Source organism: Stegostoma tigrinum, chromosome 9 (assembly GCF_030684315.1).
Source record: "Stegostoma tigrinum isolate sSteTig4 chromosome 9, sSteTig4.hap1, whole genome shotgun sequence".
Taxonomy (NCBI): domain Eukaryota; kingdom Metazoa; phylum Chordata; class Chondrichthyes; order Orectolobiformes; family Stegostomatidae; genus Stegostoma; species Stegostoma tigrinum.
This window is the reverse complement of record NC_081362.1, coordinates 13,283,191-13,299,890: the sequence shown is the minus strand read 5'-3', so window position 1 is coordinate 13,299,890 and position 16,700 is coordinate 13,283,191. Positions and strand designations below refer to the sequence as shown.

The following is a 16,700-nucleotide window of genomic DNA, read 5'->3' as shown; positions in this document are numbered from 1 at the left end:
TTTTGAGGTTAAGGAGAAAAAATGCTTTGTAATGGCAGATGGATTTGTTTTTTAAGCTGCAGTTTTCACAGACCTGTTGGGTGGCTGCAGCGAAGAAATGTCTCTCGCTCATTCTCTGTGAATGAAAAAGACAATACTTGAGGAAGATGGAAGAAGAGAATTCTAGCACAAGACAGGACCTAGGCCAACCCAGTCAGCTATTGAAACATCGCTTTAAAACGTCAAAAATCTGCAAAAGTCAACTTTTCTTATACTTGGACTCATGAACTTTAGAGTTTGTTTCTCTCTGTTTTACTATTCTCAGAATTTGTATAAGACACTTCTTTTTCTGTTGTATTTGTGTATATGTGTTTGAAGTTTTAAAGGAGTTGCATAGCAGTTAGTACTTTTTTGGCCTTGTTCCTACCAATTGCATTGTTTTCTTGTGATTGAAACCTGATGTGAATTATTTTTGTTACAGAAAGCAGTTGAAGTCAGATAAGTTGAATGTCATAGTGGCTCATAGGAACAAGTTACTGCCCATGCCGGAGAGCACAGCAGGTCAGACAGCATCCACAGAGAGAACAAGCTAATGTTGCGAGTCTAGATGACCCTTCATCAAAGCTGAAGTGATGTGTGAAGGGGTCAGCATTTATGCTATAGTTTGGATGAGGACTAGTGTGGGGGTAGCCTTCGAGACTTAAAATTGAATTAATCACCTTTAAATTATGAACCGTTTCTTCCTTTTCTTTTCGTGTCTTCCCCTCCTCTCCACCCCCCATCTCAGTTGCTGTCCTTTCGAGTCTGGCAGGCAACACACCATTGTTCTGCCATTCTCTCATTCCAATCAATTTGATCTGAACTATTAACACCTTTTCTCCCCCAGTGCCCTACTCCTACTACCCCCCCCCCGTCCCTCAAAACTATAGCATAAATGCTGTCCCCTACATGTTTCACTTCAGCTCTAATGTAGTTATCTCGACTGAAAAAGTTAGTTTGCGCTCTCCACAGATACTGCCTGACCCTCTGGGATCTCCAGCAATTGTTGTTTTCATCGTAGTGGTTTAATTGGTGATTTACATACTTATAACAGCTTGTAGAATAATGGGACTTGATTGTTACTGCCCTCGTTCCATTTGAGTTACAACAGAGATCGATGAAGGAATTTTGTACAACTTGAAATCTTTAATCGATGTTTCATGAGGCCAAGAGTCTGGGTGTTGATATGAAATTTCTTCAGTATTAGCCTGTGCCAGTTGACTTTACACACTTCAAAATCAAAACAAAAATAAGAAATAAGACCGCCATTATTTCACCTGCTTAATATGAAAACAGATTTTATGTGGTGGCCTGACCTAGCCAGATACATGTATTGTAATGTAGATTTTATTCAGGAGCTCCTTGAAAGTGGTTTTTAGTTGTTTCAAAAATAATGGAGAAGATTAGTTTTGAATGCAGAGTGGCACAAAAGGGTCTGATGAAACAACTGAGTTGCTGGTGTCATGCTCAGATTTTGAAAGCTTGGGAGTGGATGGTTCACTTTTTAAGATTTCAATTCACTTCTGGACCAGTGGGATTAATTTTTTTGAGGCTGTGAAGAGCAGATGAGTTTAGGAAGACTCAATCCAGTCCCCTTAAGCAGGCTGTTTCCTAATATTGTACTTCGTTTCACACTAATCTGGCAATCTCATTTGTGAGAGTAGAGGTCTTGCACTTCACTGTCCACCACCTGAACTTGCAGTACTTAATGTGGAAGATAGTGTGTCTGAAATTAGAAAACTCCACTAGCTTCTAGCAAGGATCCCAAGTCACTTTGCAGATTTAATAATTGATAATCTGTAGTCACTTGAAGAGTAAATGTATTTTAGTAATCTGATTTAAAATGGGCAGCCAGGTAGTTAAGCAGGAAATGAATTCCCTATCAAAGTTTCATGATTTTACTTATACTGGTTGCTAGTAAAGAATCTTACCTTGAAATTTTATTTACACTAGTAACTAGCATCTAATCTGAGCACCACTTCCTGCCCATAGGCCGCTCGCATTATAAAATTCAGCCAACTGGCATTCAGTTTGGTTCTGAAGGAGGTCACCGAACCTGGAAAGTTAACTCTGTTTTCTCCTTCACAGATGCTGCCACACCTGCTGAGCTTTTCTAGCAACTTTGTTTTTATTCACTTGTGAGATACCTGTTTAGTTCAATTAACAAGTACATTTCACTTTACCAGTTGAATGTATTTGCACCTTTGGGGAAATATTGGCCTTCTCCCAGAGGTTGCATATTTGCTCTTGCACACACTGTCATGTGCTCTCACTCGCTCTCCTCTCTGCCCTCTCCTGGGAGATTAACTTCCCTTTCCTGAGACAAGGGTTTAGGCTTTGAGGTGGATAGCTGCAATTGCAAAATAAAAGGAGTTTTTTTTCAAGGTCTTAGCAAAAATTTGTGGCTTGCATTGTGGGTGCAATTGTTCCGTGGCGTGCAGATGTTTCATTACCGTTCTCAGCAACATCATCAGTGCAGCCCCTCATTGAAGCGTTGGTGTTCTGTTCCGTTCTGAAATTATATGATCCTCTGGTGTGGTGAGATTTGTCACTTCAAGTTCTGTTTTTTTAGCAGTGGCCTGTATATGTGGTCTGTTTGTATGTGTTTGTTAATGGAGTCCCGTGTTGAGAACCAGGCTTCCAGGAATTTCCTTGCATGTCTATTGTTCACTTGTCCCATTATAGTCACTTTGTCCCAGTTGAACTGATGGCCTTCATTGTGTATTGAGACAAGTTGAATATTAGTCGTGTCTTTTTACTACCAACTGGCCGTTCATGTATCCTGGTTGTCAGTTTCCTCCAGGTTTGCCCACTGTATTGTTTATTGCACTCACTGCGTGGGATTCTGTATATTATGTTAGTCCTGTTTCCTGTCTGTACGGGATCTTTAGTCCTTGATAGCATTTGACGTAGTGTTGATGTAGGTTTGTGTGCAGTCATGATGTTATGGGGTCTAAGGAGTGTGGTTGCTGTTTCTGATGTATTTTTGATGTCATATATAAACAACTTGGAAGTTGGATTTGGAAATTAATTCTGTCATATCGCCATTCATTTATTTATGAAGTAAATTTCACAAAATCTGATTTCCTGTGCAATATTCCTAATCCTGGAGAGGTTCAATAAACTTGTGCATTGTGTTCATCAAGATGAAATCCTTTGATCCATTTCACCCAGGACTGTGTTTATCTTAACATGACTAATTGTACCCAATAGCTTTGACTTTTTGTTGCTGAGCGCCTTTCTGGATCATTTGAATCCAGACTGTGTCTAGAGCGCTTGAGAACTGCGAAATGAAGCGCATTTCACTTTGGGACTAACAACTGCACACAGTCCAGTCTGCAGTAGGAACCTCTATCCCTGTGCTACACCCCTTGACATGATGAATCTAGAGTGTTCTCATTTTCTGAAACTCCGTTTCTCCTGCAGCTGATTACATCCCAACTTTCTTACAGTTCTAGAGATAGTAGGAACTGCAGATGCTGGAGAATCTGAGATAACAAGGTGCAGAGCTGGATGAACACAGCAGGCCGAGCAGCATCAGAGGAGCAGGAAGGCTGACGTTTCGGACCTAGAATTTCTGAAGAAAGGCCTAGGCCCGAAACGTCAGCCTTCCTGTTCCTCTGATGCTCTTGGCCTGCTGTGTTTATCCAGCTCGACACCTTGTTTTCTCACAGTTCTTCTTGGTTTTGGATATCAGAGTTAGAAGCACAGATCTGTTTAAGGCCTAATTAGAATAGCTTGTATCCTGACTGAGAGCAATTGATGCTAATCAGACTTTATATTTGGTTCCAGACTCACTACCTTTAAACGCTGTAGCTGTTTGTTTTCCACTCTGTCTGGCTGCCCAGACTTTTCTCATTGGGGTTTGCTGTTCAGCCTCCCCAACCACTTGAGCTCCTTTCAGCAAGTTGCCTTTTTATTTTAGCATCTGTACATTTCTGATTGTTGCATAGCCATGCACACCTCAGAGGGAAAATTAATGGTGTCCATGGCCTGTTGTTTCATTCATTTCTTTTTTAACACAGAAAGAATTCATTGTTGAATTTTAAATTAACTCACTGGGCATGCTTGTAATATGCATTGGAATTCCTACCTGAAGAGATTTGTTTACTCTCTCCACACACTTGGTGTTAAAATTGTTTGTGCTGATGCATTCGAGATCATCTAAACTCAACACAATATATGGATTGAAACTGCGTCCCCCCACCCCCCCACAACCCCAATTGGTTCTAATTGGCTTTATACTGCCAGCTAATCAGCAGTTTAATAGTGTTGGTTTCAGCCATTTCATCTTGGAAATAGCAATGTTGCCAAGTCATTGGTATGCATATCTAATTCAAACAATTCAAATGGGCACACTTAAAACATTCTTATTTATTGAGTCAGACTGCATTTCACTCAGGAGAAGAAATCAATGCTGGCACTTCATTATTAAAGGATGTACTTGAAACAATTACTAGAGTATCTTTCCTCCAACTTTTGCGTTTTTTTTAAACTGCACACACCTGTTGCTGACTTGGATCTGGCGGATATCGGTGGAACGGAAGAAACTTTGCTTTCATCCAGAGTTCAACACATTTTTTAAAAACAAAAGTGCACACATGGATGTATAAAATTGATAAAACGTTATATTCTCAAAGTGATGATTCCCTTTACAAAATATCGTAAAAGGAAATGTTCCAGAATGAAAAAATGTTGTACAAGTCTTTGTCTGAAATCAGGCGCCTCTTCATTATTTCAAGAAGTCAGCAGTTCACTTCACTAACTGAAGTGATGCTTATCGTTTTTAGACATAGTTTTGATTGTGGGCTTGTAGGCCTTTTTTTTGATCCATCAGGCTCAGTGACATTTCATGTTGAGGTGCATTTGTGACTTGCTGGTTTATAGCTTTAATAAGTGCATACGACGCTAATATGGCAGGTAACATTTCATCATGAGCTGTGATTTTTGTGCCAGTCATGTCACTTGCTACATTTACAGTTTTATGAAGGAAATTTTCATTTCTCTTTAATTTTGTAGACTTCAGCTCACAATAACAGTTCTAATTCAGATGGAAGCCCAGTACCTCTAGGAACGAAGAGGAAGAATGGGGATAATGATGATGATGACGATGAACCACCAGATAATATCAGGTGCTGTTATTGGCTGGTTGCTTTCTTTAGCTGTTCAGCAAATTCCTAAAATAGCCGCACTAATTAATACCACTTAATTTGAAGGAAAATAATCAACAGCTTTTCTGTTTATCGAGTAGTAATTAATGTGGAGGCACAGGAACACTTAGCAAAGCATTTTGAGACATTGGAGCTGTTGATTGAGGAGCAAATTTATCAATCAAGTAGGTTGTTCTATTAAAAGTCCCTTCTCGCTTTGAGATCAAACTGTCAATTAGACATTTCCCTCTTTTATGTAAATATATGAGTATTCAATTTGAGTGCTAGTACTGACATTAACCCATTCCTTCCACTTCATCTTTGTGGTTGTCACTGGGTACTACAAAAATGCATATAGTGCACCATTTTTTTGCATGGCGGTGGAAGGGGCTTGGCTGGAGTTTGGTGGAGAATACTTTAAGACTAAGTATTATGAACTGTAGTTGACCTTTTAAGCGGCAGCATTGACTTTAGTTTAAAATAATTGACAGCTTTAATGGCTGGAATAAAAACAGTGGTGTCATTGTATACCGATGGCTTATTTTGTAGTTTGTTATTTTATCACCAGTACTATACACGTACAGAGATTTGCACAGATTCTTCTGAGCTGATTATTCCAAACTAGACATTATTGCAAATGAACCTGATAATTTCTTAAAATATATCACACTCTACTTTTAAAGGAATCTATTAAGACATGTTACAAACTTTGCTGTCTGAAATTTGCTATTGTACGTTTTATGTCTGCGTTTGAGTGATGGAGTTACAGGTTTACAGCATGTAAACAGGCCTTTTTGCCCAACTTGCCCATGCTGCACAGTTTTCACAATTGAACTATTTGAATTTGTCAGCACTTGGTCCATATTCTTCCATACCTATCCCATCCATGTACCTGTCCAGATGTTTTTTGAATGATTAAATTGTACTTGACCCCACAACCAACTTTGGCAAACTGTTCAGTCACCACCCTCTGTGTAAAACAAACCACCCCTCTGGACCTTTTTGTATCTCTCCCCTCTCACCTTAAATCTCTGCTGTCTAGTTTTAGGCTCCCCTACCATGAGGAAAAGCTGTTGGCTATCTACCTTATCAATACTTCTCATGATTTTATATATCTCTTGAGGTCAGTCTCCTGTGCTACGGGGAAATTTGGCTGAGCCTGTCCAGCTTCTCCTTTATAACTCTAACCTTCAAGTCCAGGGAGCATCCTAGTAAATCTTTTCTGCACTTTGTCTTGTTTAATAATATCCTTTCTATAGAAGTGAGACCAGGACTGCACGCGTTACTCCAAATGTGGCTTACCAATGTCTTTACACCTGCAGCGTGATGTCCCAACTCCCATACTCAGTGCTGTGACTGATGAGAGGAAGCATGCTGAGAACCACCTTCACTGCCTGTCTACCTGTCATTCCATTTTTAAGGAATTATGAACCTGAACCCCTACATTTCTTTGTTCAAAAACATGACCCAGGGCCCCACTGTTGAATGTGTACGACCTGCCCTGGTTTGACCTCCCAGAGTGGAGCACCTTGCATTTATCTCAGACTCCATCTGCCATTCCTCAGTCCACTGGCCGAGTTGATCAAGATCTCGCTATATTCCCAGATGACCGCCTTCGCTCTGGTGTCATCCACAGACTTATTAACCATGCTTCCTGAATTCTCATCCAAATCATTCAAGTAAATAATGAATAACAGTGGATTCGGCACCGGTCGTTGTGGCACACTGCTGGTCACAGGCCTCCAGTTTGAAAAACAACCCTCTCCCACCACCATCTGTCTATACTGTCAAGCCAGTTTTGTATTCAGTTGGCTAGCTCTCCCTGGATCCCGTGAGATGTCACCTTGCTCAACAACCTACTTTACAGTACCTTGACAACAGCTTTGCTAAAATGCAAGAAGGCACTGGCTTCATGTATTTTCTTGGTCATCCCTTCAAAACAAAACCCAATTAAATTTGTGAGACATGATTTCCCGTGCACAAAGCCAAGCTGACTGTCTGAAATGAATGCTTGTCGATCCTGTCTGTCAGAATCCAATCGAACAACTTACTCACCTCAGATGTTAAGCTCACTGGTCTGTAGTTGCCAGGCAGTTCCCTGCAGCTTTTCTTAAACAATAGGACAACAGTAACCACCCGCTGATCTTTGGGCACTTCACCTGTCCACAGGTGGCCCTGCAGTTTTCTCCCTAGCCTCTCTCAAAAGTCCTGGGATACACTTCTTCAGGTTCTGGGATTTATCTACCTTCAGTGTGTTTTTCAGACTTCCAGCACCACCCCTTCTGAAATGTGGAGTGTTGTCAAGACAATACTATTTATTTCACTAAGTTCTGTAGCATCCATGCCTTTCTTGATGGTAGATACTGTCAAAAAATATTTATTTTGGATCTTAACCATCTCTTGTGGCTCTGCACATAGATGACCTTGTTGACCTTTAATAGATCCTATTCTCTCCCGAGTTTCTCTTTTGTCTTCGTGTACTCGTAGAATCCCTTTGGATTCTCTTTCACCTTTATCTGCTCAAGCCACTCCAAGTCTCCTCTTAGACCTCCTGATTTCTCTCTAAAGGGTACTTGACTCCCTCTATGTATTTTTATAAATCTCTGAAAGTTGAAGCAGATATTGTTTGGGAGTTGGGGATACATCCGTGAAACATTTTGTCTGCCATTTTCTACATTTACTTTTGATATTCACACACTTAAAATAATTTTTACTCTGTTTACCTTCCAATATCAAATGAGCTGGATGGAACATTCGTATGCTTATCACTATGAATATGATGCTAATCTCAAATTAGAGATCCAACTAATTTATACCTGTCTATTATGTGGTCAGTATTTTAATTCTTAATCTTCTGTGATTACCCTGGAGCTGAAATTCTGATTGAGCGACGAGATATAATTAAGCACACGGACCAAATCTTGCAAGAACACCACAATTTGATTTAGAGCAGCATAGGTACAGGTGTCTTACCAACTTGTAGAAAAGGTTTTGTACCTCAAACATTTTTTGTAAAATATTGAGTGAGTTGAGGTTGAAGATAATTCTAGAAATAATTTTCATTTGGTAAATTGAGGACAAGTTAAAGCCTTCGGCATCTTTGAACTTCTCTGTCTAATCCAAAAGATGTTCTTAACTCTTTAATCACGGGCAGTTTAGATAATGAGGATCTGCTTTGTATGTCCTACATATTTGAGAAATGGTTTGTTTTGAACTGTACTCATTTTGTATTATCAAGGAAAAAATGGATATAGTCGGTGTCATTTATGAAACAGAAGGAAGCCGTTCTGCCTGTAGAGTCCATAATTCCATAGTAATCCAGTTTGTCCTGCTCCTACGCTTGATTTCTGCAGTATTTCAAGGGCCCATCGAGTTTCCTTTTGAAATCATTGTGGTGGCATGTTTCAGGTTATTATCACTTGAAAGTTCTTCATGACCTTCCCCTGCATCTCTTGCCATCAGATGGCACTGGGGTCTCTCCACACTGTATAGTTGGCACGCTGGTCTGTTTGATGACAGTGTGCATCTTACTGTTGCAGTTTCTACATGAGTGACATTAAAAGTATTTCATTGACCAGGACAACTTAAGAATTCTTGTAGATGTGGAAGGTGCAAATAAAAATAGCAGGTTCAAGTTATCGTCCTGTTTAATTTTTCTTATCCTTGTTGCCGTCTGCTTCCCTCAAGAGACCAGCTTGTGCTCTCTATTTTGTTCTTGTATGTTTTCTTTATCCTGTTTCTTTGTCACTTTCTGGAAAGATTGTTCCAGTCAGTTGTGCACTCTCACAGTAGTAGTTGCAGACCTTGAGTGTTTGTTTTTGTGAGGATAGAAAACACACAAAACAAATCAATAAACTGAAGGTTTTGTCAGCACAAAGGTCACCATCTGTTTGACTTGAAGTAAGTATCTGGAATGTGTATAGAGTGCTGTTTGTACTGACTGGCTTTCTTTTAGACCAGTGTTTAGATAAGTGATTGGTTTCTTGGGGCTTTTTCTAAGAGTTGCTGCAATATCTTCCTTGGAGAGCCATTAAACTGCTAGATGTGCAACAGGCTGGAACTTCTGACTACTTTGCCTATGCCACAACTGACACAAATCTTGGGGTTAAGTATATTTACCTTAAAAGAGTGGGCACAACTTTATTATTAGCAGCACCCTAAGATCTCCTACCTGATAGACATTTCTGACATGCGTCTTGCTAAGTGCACAGTAGGCCAGTATGACTGGATGTGTGATCTTCATTTGGGGGTTCCCCTTCCATGTGTGATTTCTGCTTTTCCCATGGCATTCTGACTTGGATTGCAATTGGGAATTTTCCTCATGTAGTCTACATGCAACCCAAAAAGGCCTGCTTCGTGTACGTCAGTGGCAACAACTGGGCAGCGGGAGGGAAGGCAGAATGAGTACTTCTGCCTCTCTTGCAATCCCCCAGCATGGTAGCTGAATGTAGCAGTGATTATGGAGCATGAACAGAGAATCTGACTTCTGTTCGGTTCCATTCTAATTTCTATGCCGTATCTGACCTAGGGGCATTTTGTATGAGTGTTTAGTTCCTGAAACGGAGAAATTGTTCCATTTAATGAAAGCAAAATGCTGCATTATTTTAACATACTTCCCTGTCTCCATCCACTTGACTGAACTGAATTATGTTGATTACTTTAAGGTGGAGTGGGCAATAGTTTTGTACTTCGAAAACTTTTGGTGTGACCATACAATCGGCGCAGTGTGGGGAGCGAGTGAGGTTTCAACAAATCTTTCCATTGGTTTTTATAGATATCAAGTCGTTGATCCTAGTTTGTCTAAATATGACTGGTTTACTGATGACATGATTGTGTTAAATGATGTGTTTAGTTCCAGGCAGCAATTGTCTTAGGATGCACGAACAAATAAGAAATGAATGAAATAGGATCAAATTGCCTATGTTTCAGTGGCTAGATTATTAGAGAATGCATCTTGATCTTGCTTTAACATATGCTGAGGATAAACTGCATTTGAAGAGTAAGGGAAGCTGAAACATAACTACATTTCGGTCAACTTTTTAAATTGGGTTGTTTCCAGCAAATTTGGTGTGCTTCATTTCATCAAAAAAGTCTTGTTTTTACAATGCAGGCTTTGGGAAGAGGGCTGGAAGCAACGTTACTATAAAAACAAATTTGACGTTGATGCTTCTGATGATAAGTTCCGCAGAAAAGTTGTGGCATCATATGTTGAAGGTCTGTGCTGGGTTCTTCAATATTATTACCAGGTATGTAACCTATTCGTTTGTGATCTGTTTTATCAGAGTTAAATTGCAGCATGTAATAGATTCCAACTTGAGAATTCTGATGGACATCAAAGGGGAGGGAATAGTATTGTGGAATTGAGCATTTATCTTTCCCTTATAAAATAACTCATCAGACTAAGAACAAAAACAAAGTTGCTGGAAAAGCCCAGCAGGTCTGGCAACATCTGTGAAGGAAAAAACAGTGTTAATGCTTGGGGTCTGGTGACTCTTCCTCAGAACTGGGCACTGTCAGATTGGACACTGTCTTTCTCCTATGTTCCTCTGATAATCCAAGGTACAGGAAGTGTCCCAGAACATTTCATTGCAAACATCAGGAGATGGATAAGAAGAGATTTAAAAGCAACCAAGAGTAACCCAGCCAGGAAAAAGTACTCCAGGCTGGAAAGTCTGCATTCTCAATTATTAAAACAATTTCTTCTGGATGTTTTTGCCTTTCGGAACATTCTAAGGTTGTGATAACTCCTGTTTGCAATGTAACAATTCAGTGCATGCTCTGGAACATATGCCCCTAGAGAAGCTAAATGTGGTGAATGATTCTATTTGATAGCGTGTAATTCTGTTAACAGGGGTGTGCTTCCTGGAAATGGTTCTATCCATTCCATTATGCACCATTTGCTTCAGATTTCTCGGACATTAAAGACATGCCTTCCACATTTGAGAAAGGAACAAAACCGGTAAGATTCAACTCTCAGAAATGTGAGTGCTGCACTTTATGGTAATGTATCGTGTACTGTGTTAAAATGCTTTCTGAAAAGTTATAGCCTCACGATATGCAAGTTAATGAACTTTGAGTTACCACTGGTAACCACTTGGTCTTTGAGTGTGATTTGAAGGAATTCCTAGTATTGCCACATAAAGATTAAGATAACTTTTTTCTGGTTATTTCATCACCTCTATATACAGGAATGAAAATGATTGTCTCTCCATTATTGTATGTATAGTGTTGATAGCTAGAGGTTGCAGAATTATTACAGTGGCTCATTATATTTGAGAAGTGGGCATGGATATTCTGCTGACCAGACAGTAGTTATTTCAGTGTATATTGGAGTTGCAAACGGGGATCCTGCAGAATCCCCATCATTGCAGACTCCAAAACGAATTACCTATGAAATTGAAGATTACACTGGGCAATCGCACCATTCTTAGAACTCTTCCAGAGGATCTAAGTTAATCTGACAATTAGAAGATTTTGATGAAATTAAATAAATTGTTACTCATGTAATGTTAGGCAATTAAATACTTAGTCTAGCTCCAGGGTAACTGTTGAACTCTCCCCATTCTTATGTCTTGCAAGCCAACTATATCTCCTGAGACAGCCAACACATGTGATTTGACACCATTCCCTGCTCTATCAACAGACCAGATTTCTCCCGCCCAAAAGACCAGGTTTTTCCCAACCTACCTTAAACCCTTTGTTATATCTCACTGGGTTAGGGTGCTGGTAATCAAGGCCTGATATTTCCAGAATTGTCACAGAAGTTTAAAAAAATGTTAGTAATTCTCCAGTTTAGCTAATTTTATTTCCCCAATACAGGTTGACAGAAAGCACAGGCTTCTGAACATAACAAGCATTACTACTTAGTACAAATAATTAGACTGTAGCTGCAGGTAAATGATTATGAACTGTCAGCAAATAACTACTGGTTAAAACACTCATCCTCTTACTTGCTTCCCTTAAACATGGCTATAATCAGACACGGACAGGAAAAACACATGGGTGTTATGGACAAAAGGAAAACAGTTTAGTGGTCCCTGTTCACAGGATCTGCTAAGATGATTTTTGTCCTGGTCAGAATGCAGCTCTTGGTCTTCCTTCTCTGGATATTTTCACTGGTGGCTGGTTCAAAAATTTATTCAAGTTCTATGACATGTTAATTAATTAAAAGTCACAACTTAAAGCAACTGCCTAAGGAAAACTGGTTTTCTTCAGGCTCGAAGGGCTTTTACCGCACATACCAGAAAGAGCCACTGAGCTGATGGAGACTGGATATAGAACATAGAACATAGAATAGTACAGCATAGTACAGGCCCTTCGGCCCACAATGTTGTGCCAACTTATTATCCTACTAAGGTCAAACTACCCTGCATACCCCTATATTTTACTATCCTCCATGTGCCAATCCAAGATTCGCTTAAAAGTTTCTCATGAATCTGACTCCATTACCACTGCCGGCAGCGCATTCCACACACCCATCACTCTCTGTGTAAAGAACCTACCTCTGACATCTCTCCCATACCTTCCACCAATCACCTTAAAATTATGCCCCCTTGTAATAGTCATATCCGGCCTGGGAAGAAGTCTCTGACTATCCACTCTATCTTTGCCTCTCATCATCTTGTACACAAGGATATGCTTCGATCACAAGGATAAATGCTGGATTCATTCAAATTCTCAACATTGCATCTTAAGAAGCCCAGCTCCATTACACTGGTAAACCAATTTATTTTCTAACCAACCATTATCAGAATCGAGTATCTGAATGTGTTAACTTGACGAGAGGGTGAGTGACGTTTTGTCAGATTTGAGCTGTGGTCACCAGAGCAAGTTGAGAAAGCAGGTCTTGCCTTGTGTCTCTTCACCCACAGCCTCGGGCAGACTTCCTGACATTTCACAGGAAGGCCTTACTTCAGCAATGTCTCTCACTTACTAGTCAGGTGATCGAAGAGCAAGAAAGCGTTCTTTAATGTCCAGAGTGACGTCTGCTGGTTTGCAATCTGGCAGCTTGATTTTTATCACCATGTCTTCACATCTTCTCAATGTCTTGTTTGCAGCCCCAAGCTGTTCAGCTACCACCTAATCATATAGTTGTTGGCAAGCAGAAGGCCTTTATCAAAGATTTGTGGTCTAGTGACCGGTTATCAATCAACTACTTGTGCTGACTTACAGTCCTGTTTGTAAGCATCTTTTAGCTCCAGGTACTCTTAAAGATATCCATAAGACAGAGGAGTGGAAGTAAGGCCATTCGGCCCATCAGGTCCACTCCGCCATTTAAATCATGGGTGATGGGCATTTCAACACCACTTCCCTGCACTCTCCCCATAGCCCTTGATTCCTTTTGAGATCAAGAATTTGTCGATCTCTGCCTTGAAGGCATCCAACGTCCCGTCCTCCACTGCACTCTGCGGCAATGAAGTCCACAAGCTTCAACTACTGCTGGAATATGTAGCTGAGTAAATGGTGCTTGCAGTATGTGTAACTTTACTTACTTTCAAAACACAGTAATACTTCCTCATTTAAGTCCACAACCAAAAATACAGGAAAAAAAATTACAGACAACCTCATCACTCACCCTTGCCATCTTGCACTATCGCATCCTGCCTACTTGGTATCCTACCCACATGACACCTTGCCACTACACACTTGACATCCTATCCTTTACCCATTTTGTAATTTACTTATCTGGCTTATGAACTTCCCAGCAAGCATACTAACCTCTCAGCAGCCTAACATTGGACTTAACAATACTTAATGTGGAGAGAAATCAGAGGTTAACGTTTCAGGTCCTCAGAATTGATGGTAGCAAGTAAAAGGTCAGTCGATATGCAGAAGATATGGTGTGAGGGGGGCATAAGGAGTAAACGAGTAAAGGTGTGGACAGAGCCCAAAGAGAGAGAAGAGCAGTTAGATAGGCAAAGGAATGAATAACGATCTGGCTATGATGGTGAATAGCTATTAACGGGGATGGTTAGTGGCAAACAATGGGCTGTGTATAATGGCAAACTCTGATAGCAGGGCCTGGTGTAAGGGGATACAGGCAAAGACATGAGAGAGTTCTAGCCCTAAAATTATTGAACTTGATATTGAGTCCAAAAGGCTGCAGGGTCCCCAAGTGGAAAAGGAGGTGCTGTTCTTCCAGCTTGGGATTAATAGAATCAAGAGAGAGATACTCCATTGGTGGGAGGGGCAAGAGTGATCTGTCTTTCCTCTCATGTCAGATTAATTATTTTTTCTTTTTTTTTGTCAACTTTTTTGTAAATTGTTAATAACAGCGTTTGTCGAGCCCAGAAACCCCTTTGTTCTCTTCACCTTTCCCACTCTTTGAAAAATTTGAAATGAGATATCATTTTCCTTTCACCTCCTTGGACTGTCTTGTGTTTTGCAGTTGGCCCTAGACCCCCTCCTGAGTGGTACCAGTAAATTTGTTCAGGATCCATAAGTGTGAATTTTTAAATGCTAATTTAACACTTGTAAAATTAGTTCTCTCTTCCTTTGACAATGTACCAGTCTCCCTTAATTTTTGCCTGATGCACCTTTCCTTTGAAAACTTTAAGGTTAACTTGGTCTTGACCAATCTGATTCAAGGGAAGTTTGCTATGGAGCTGCGTTTTATTAATCTGTTTGTGAATAAATTTTTTAAACTCTGTATGCAAGGCATATAATTTTTAACTGATTTGTAAGTAAGCTGGATTCATATCCTGTTACTACAGATTTTCTAACCGTTCATTTACCTAGTGTCTGTGAATATTCAGAGCTACATAAGCTTACAAGTTTGATGCATGGTTTGGTAGATTGTTCACCACAGATGTCTATCTTCAGTCCTAATTTAAGCTTTACATTTTCATAGCCTCTTCGAGCACCTCTCCTACCCCCAAGAATCGATGAGCCAAGTTTCAGCATTTGTTAAACCATTGCTCTCTATTGTTCTCTACTCCGTTCGTTTCTTCTTTTCTTTTCACTTGCCCAGCTTCTCTTTCTATACAGAAGATTAATATTTTTAAGCGGAACGTTTTGTCTTGTGAATATAAGCTGTGGTGTTCTGAATGTTTACACTTAAACGTGCATGAATCTTTTGTATGCAGTTCAAACCACTGGAACAACTGATGGGAGTGTTTCCTGCAGCAAGTGGCAACTTTCTCCCAAAGACATGGCGGGCCCTGATGGAGAATCCGGTAGGTTTTTTTCAAATAATGAAATTATGGCATGAGTGTAGTTCAGAATGGATAATTTGTGTGATCTGCCTATGTAAATGTATACATAGATACTGTCAGTGATGAAAATTAATATTTCAAATTTATAAACAGATTTTAAAATTGACTAATTTGTGATGTGAAGTACAGAATTTGGTGTTCTCACAGCGATCACATTAAAACACATTTATTTCATTTCTTGACTTTTGTGTCCAAATTAAAATTTTCATTTTCCCTCTACATTAAGGTTAAGTGTACAATGTAATCAATCAATTGTGGGAATAGTCAAACCAAATAATAGCTTGCAGCGTATTGTGAGATGAGAGGTTTAGATGATACAAAAAGTGATGTACTTATTGTACTTCTCTTAGAGGGGTTATGTAACCTGGCTTTCACTAACATGCAGCTCATCAAAAATAAATGTTGACATGACTTGATTGAAATAAAATTTAACGTATACAGTAAAGGAAACCCAAACAATGTATAAATAAGATTTGTACATTTTTTTTAACAATTGCACGACTTGCAGCTAACCGTCACTCGTTTCAAAGCTAACTAAGTGTAACACAATTAATGCTGAGTTTTGTTCAAAAAGCCTCAAGGACATTACTGCAAGTATAATATGTAATATCCCTTGAACTATGATCGTTCTTATCCTAATTACCATTACATTGAATTTTTTTTTGCATGTGAAACACTGTTTTAATCTTAACTGTGATTTGCAAATCTTCAGTCATTTAATTTTCATAAGAAAATAATAGATCTTTTGGACAAAATGCTAATGTGTCCTAATGAGAACGAGGATTCGTATAAATAGTAGTTGTAAATGCATATCCTTGTTAATTGCTTGACAGGCTGACAGGAATATATTGAATGATTCCTCTTAAAATTTAACATGTATAGACCATGATTTTTATTTGAATCTGCTCCATGTACTAATATAAGCTTCTCTTTCGTGGGGTGGGAGGGCAGGTGGAATTTCCTGAGTATATTTGTATAATTTAAAATTTCACAGACAGCATATGAAAGAAATACCTTTTTTTTAAATAGGACTCTTCAATCATTGACTTCTATCCAGATGACTTTGCTATTGATTTAAATGGAAAGAAATATGCTTGGCAAGGTAGGACTTTGGATTTCAGCATATAGTCTATTATCATAATATACTTGTCTGGGTATTGTGATATTAAATATAAATTGAAGACAGCTGTGTTTTGCAGGCATTTGTAGAGAAAGCATTAAGATATGCATGACCCAGTGTTCAGATTAAAACCAGAACTAGCTTTGAGGCAACGTGTCTAGTTGTGAAAGTAATTTGACTGTTATGATTCATGAGCTG

General features: G+C 39.4%; 1 protein-coding gene across 1 annotated transcript in view; it reads left to right on the top strand.

Annotated features, from left to right (window-relative positions):
• xrn2 (5'-3' exoribonuclease 2) overlaps window positions 1-16,700 on the top strand; it is a 96,075-nt gene that overhangs the window by 37,562 nt on the left and 41,813 nt on the right. Inside the window, exons 16-20 of the mRNA XM_059648347.1 lie at window positions 5,038-5,150; window positions 10,279-10,414; window positions 11,020-11,127; window positions 15,254-15,343; window positions 16,412-16,484. Coding sequence (XP_059504330.1) covers window positions 5,038-5,150; window positions 10,279-10,414; window positions 11,020-11,127; window positions 15,254-15,343; window positions 16,412-16,484 — 520 coding nt within the window. The remainder of the gene's footprint in view (window positions 1-5,037; window positions 5,151-10,278; window positions 10,415-11,019; window positions 11,128-15,253; window positions 15,344-16,411; window positions 16,485-16,700) is intronic.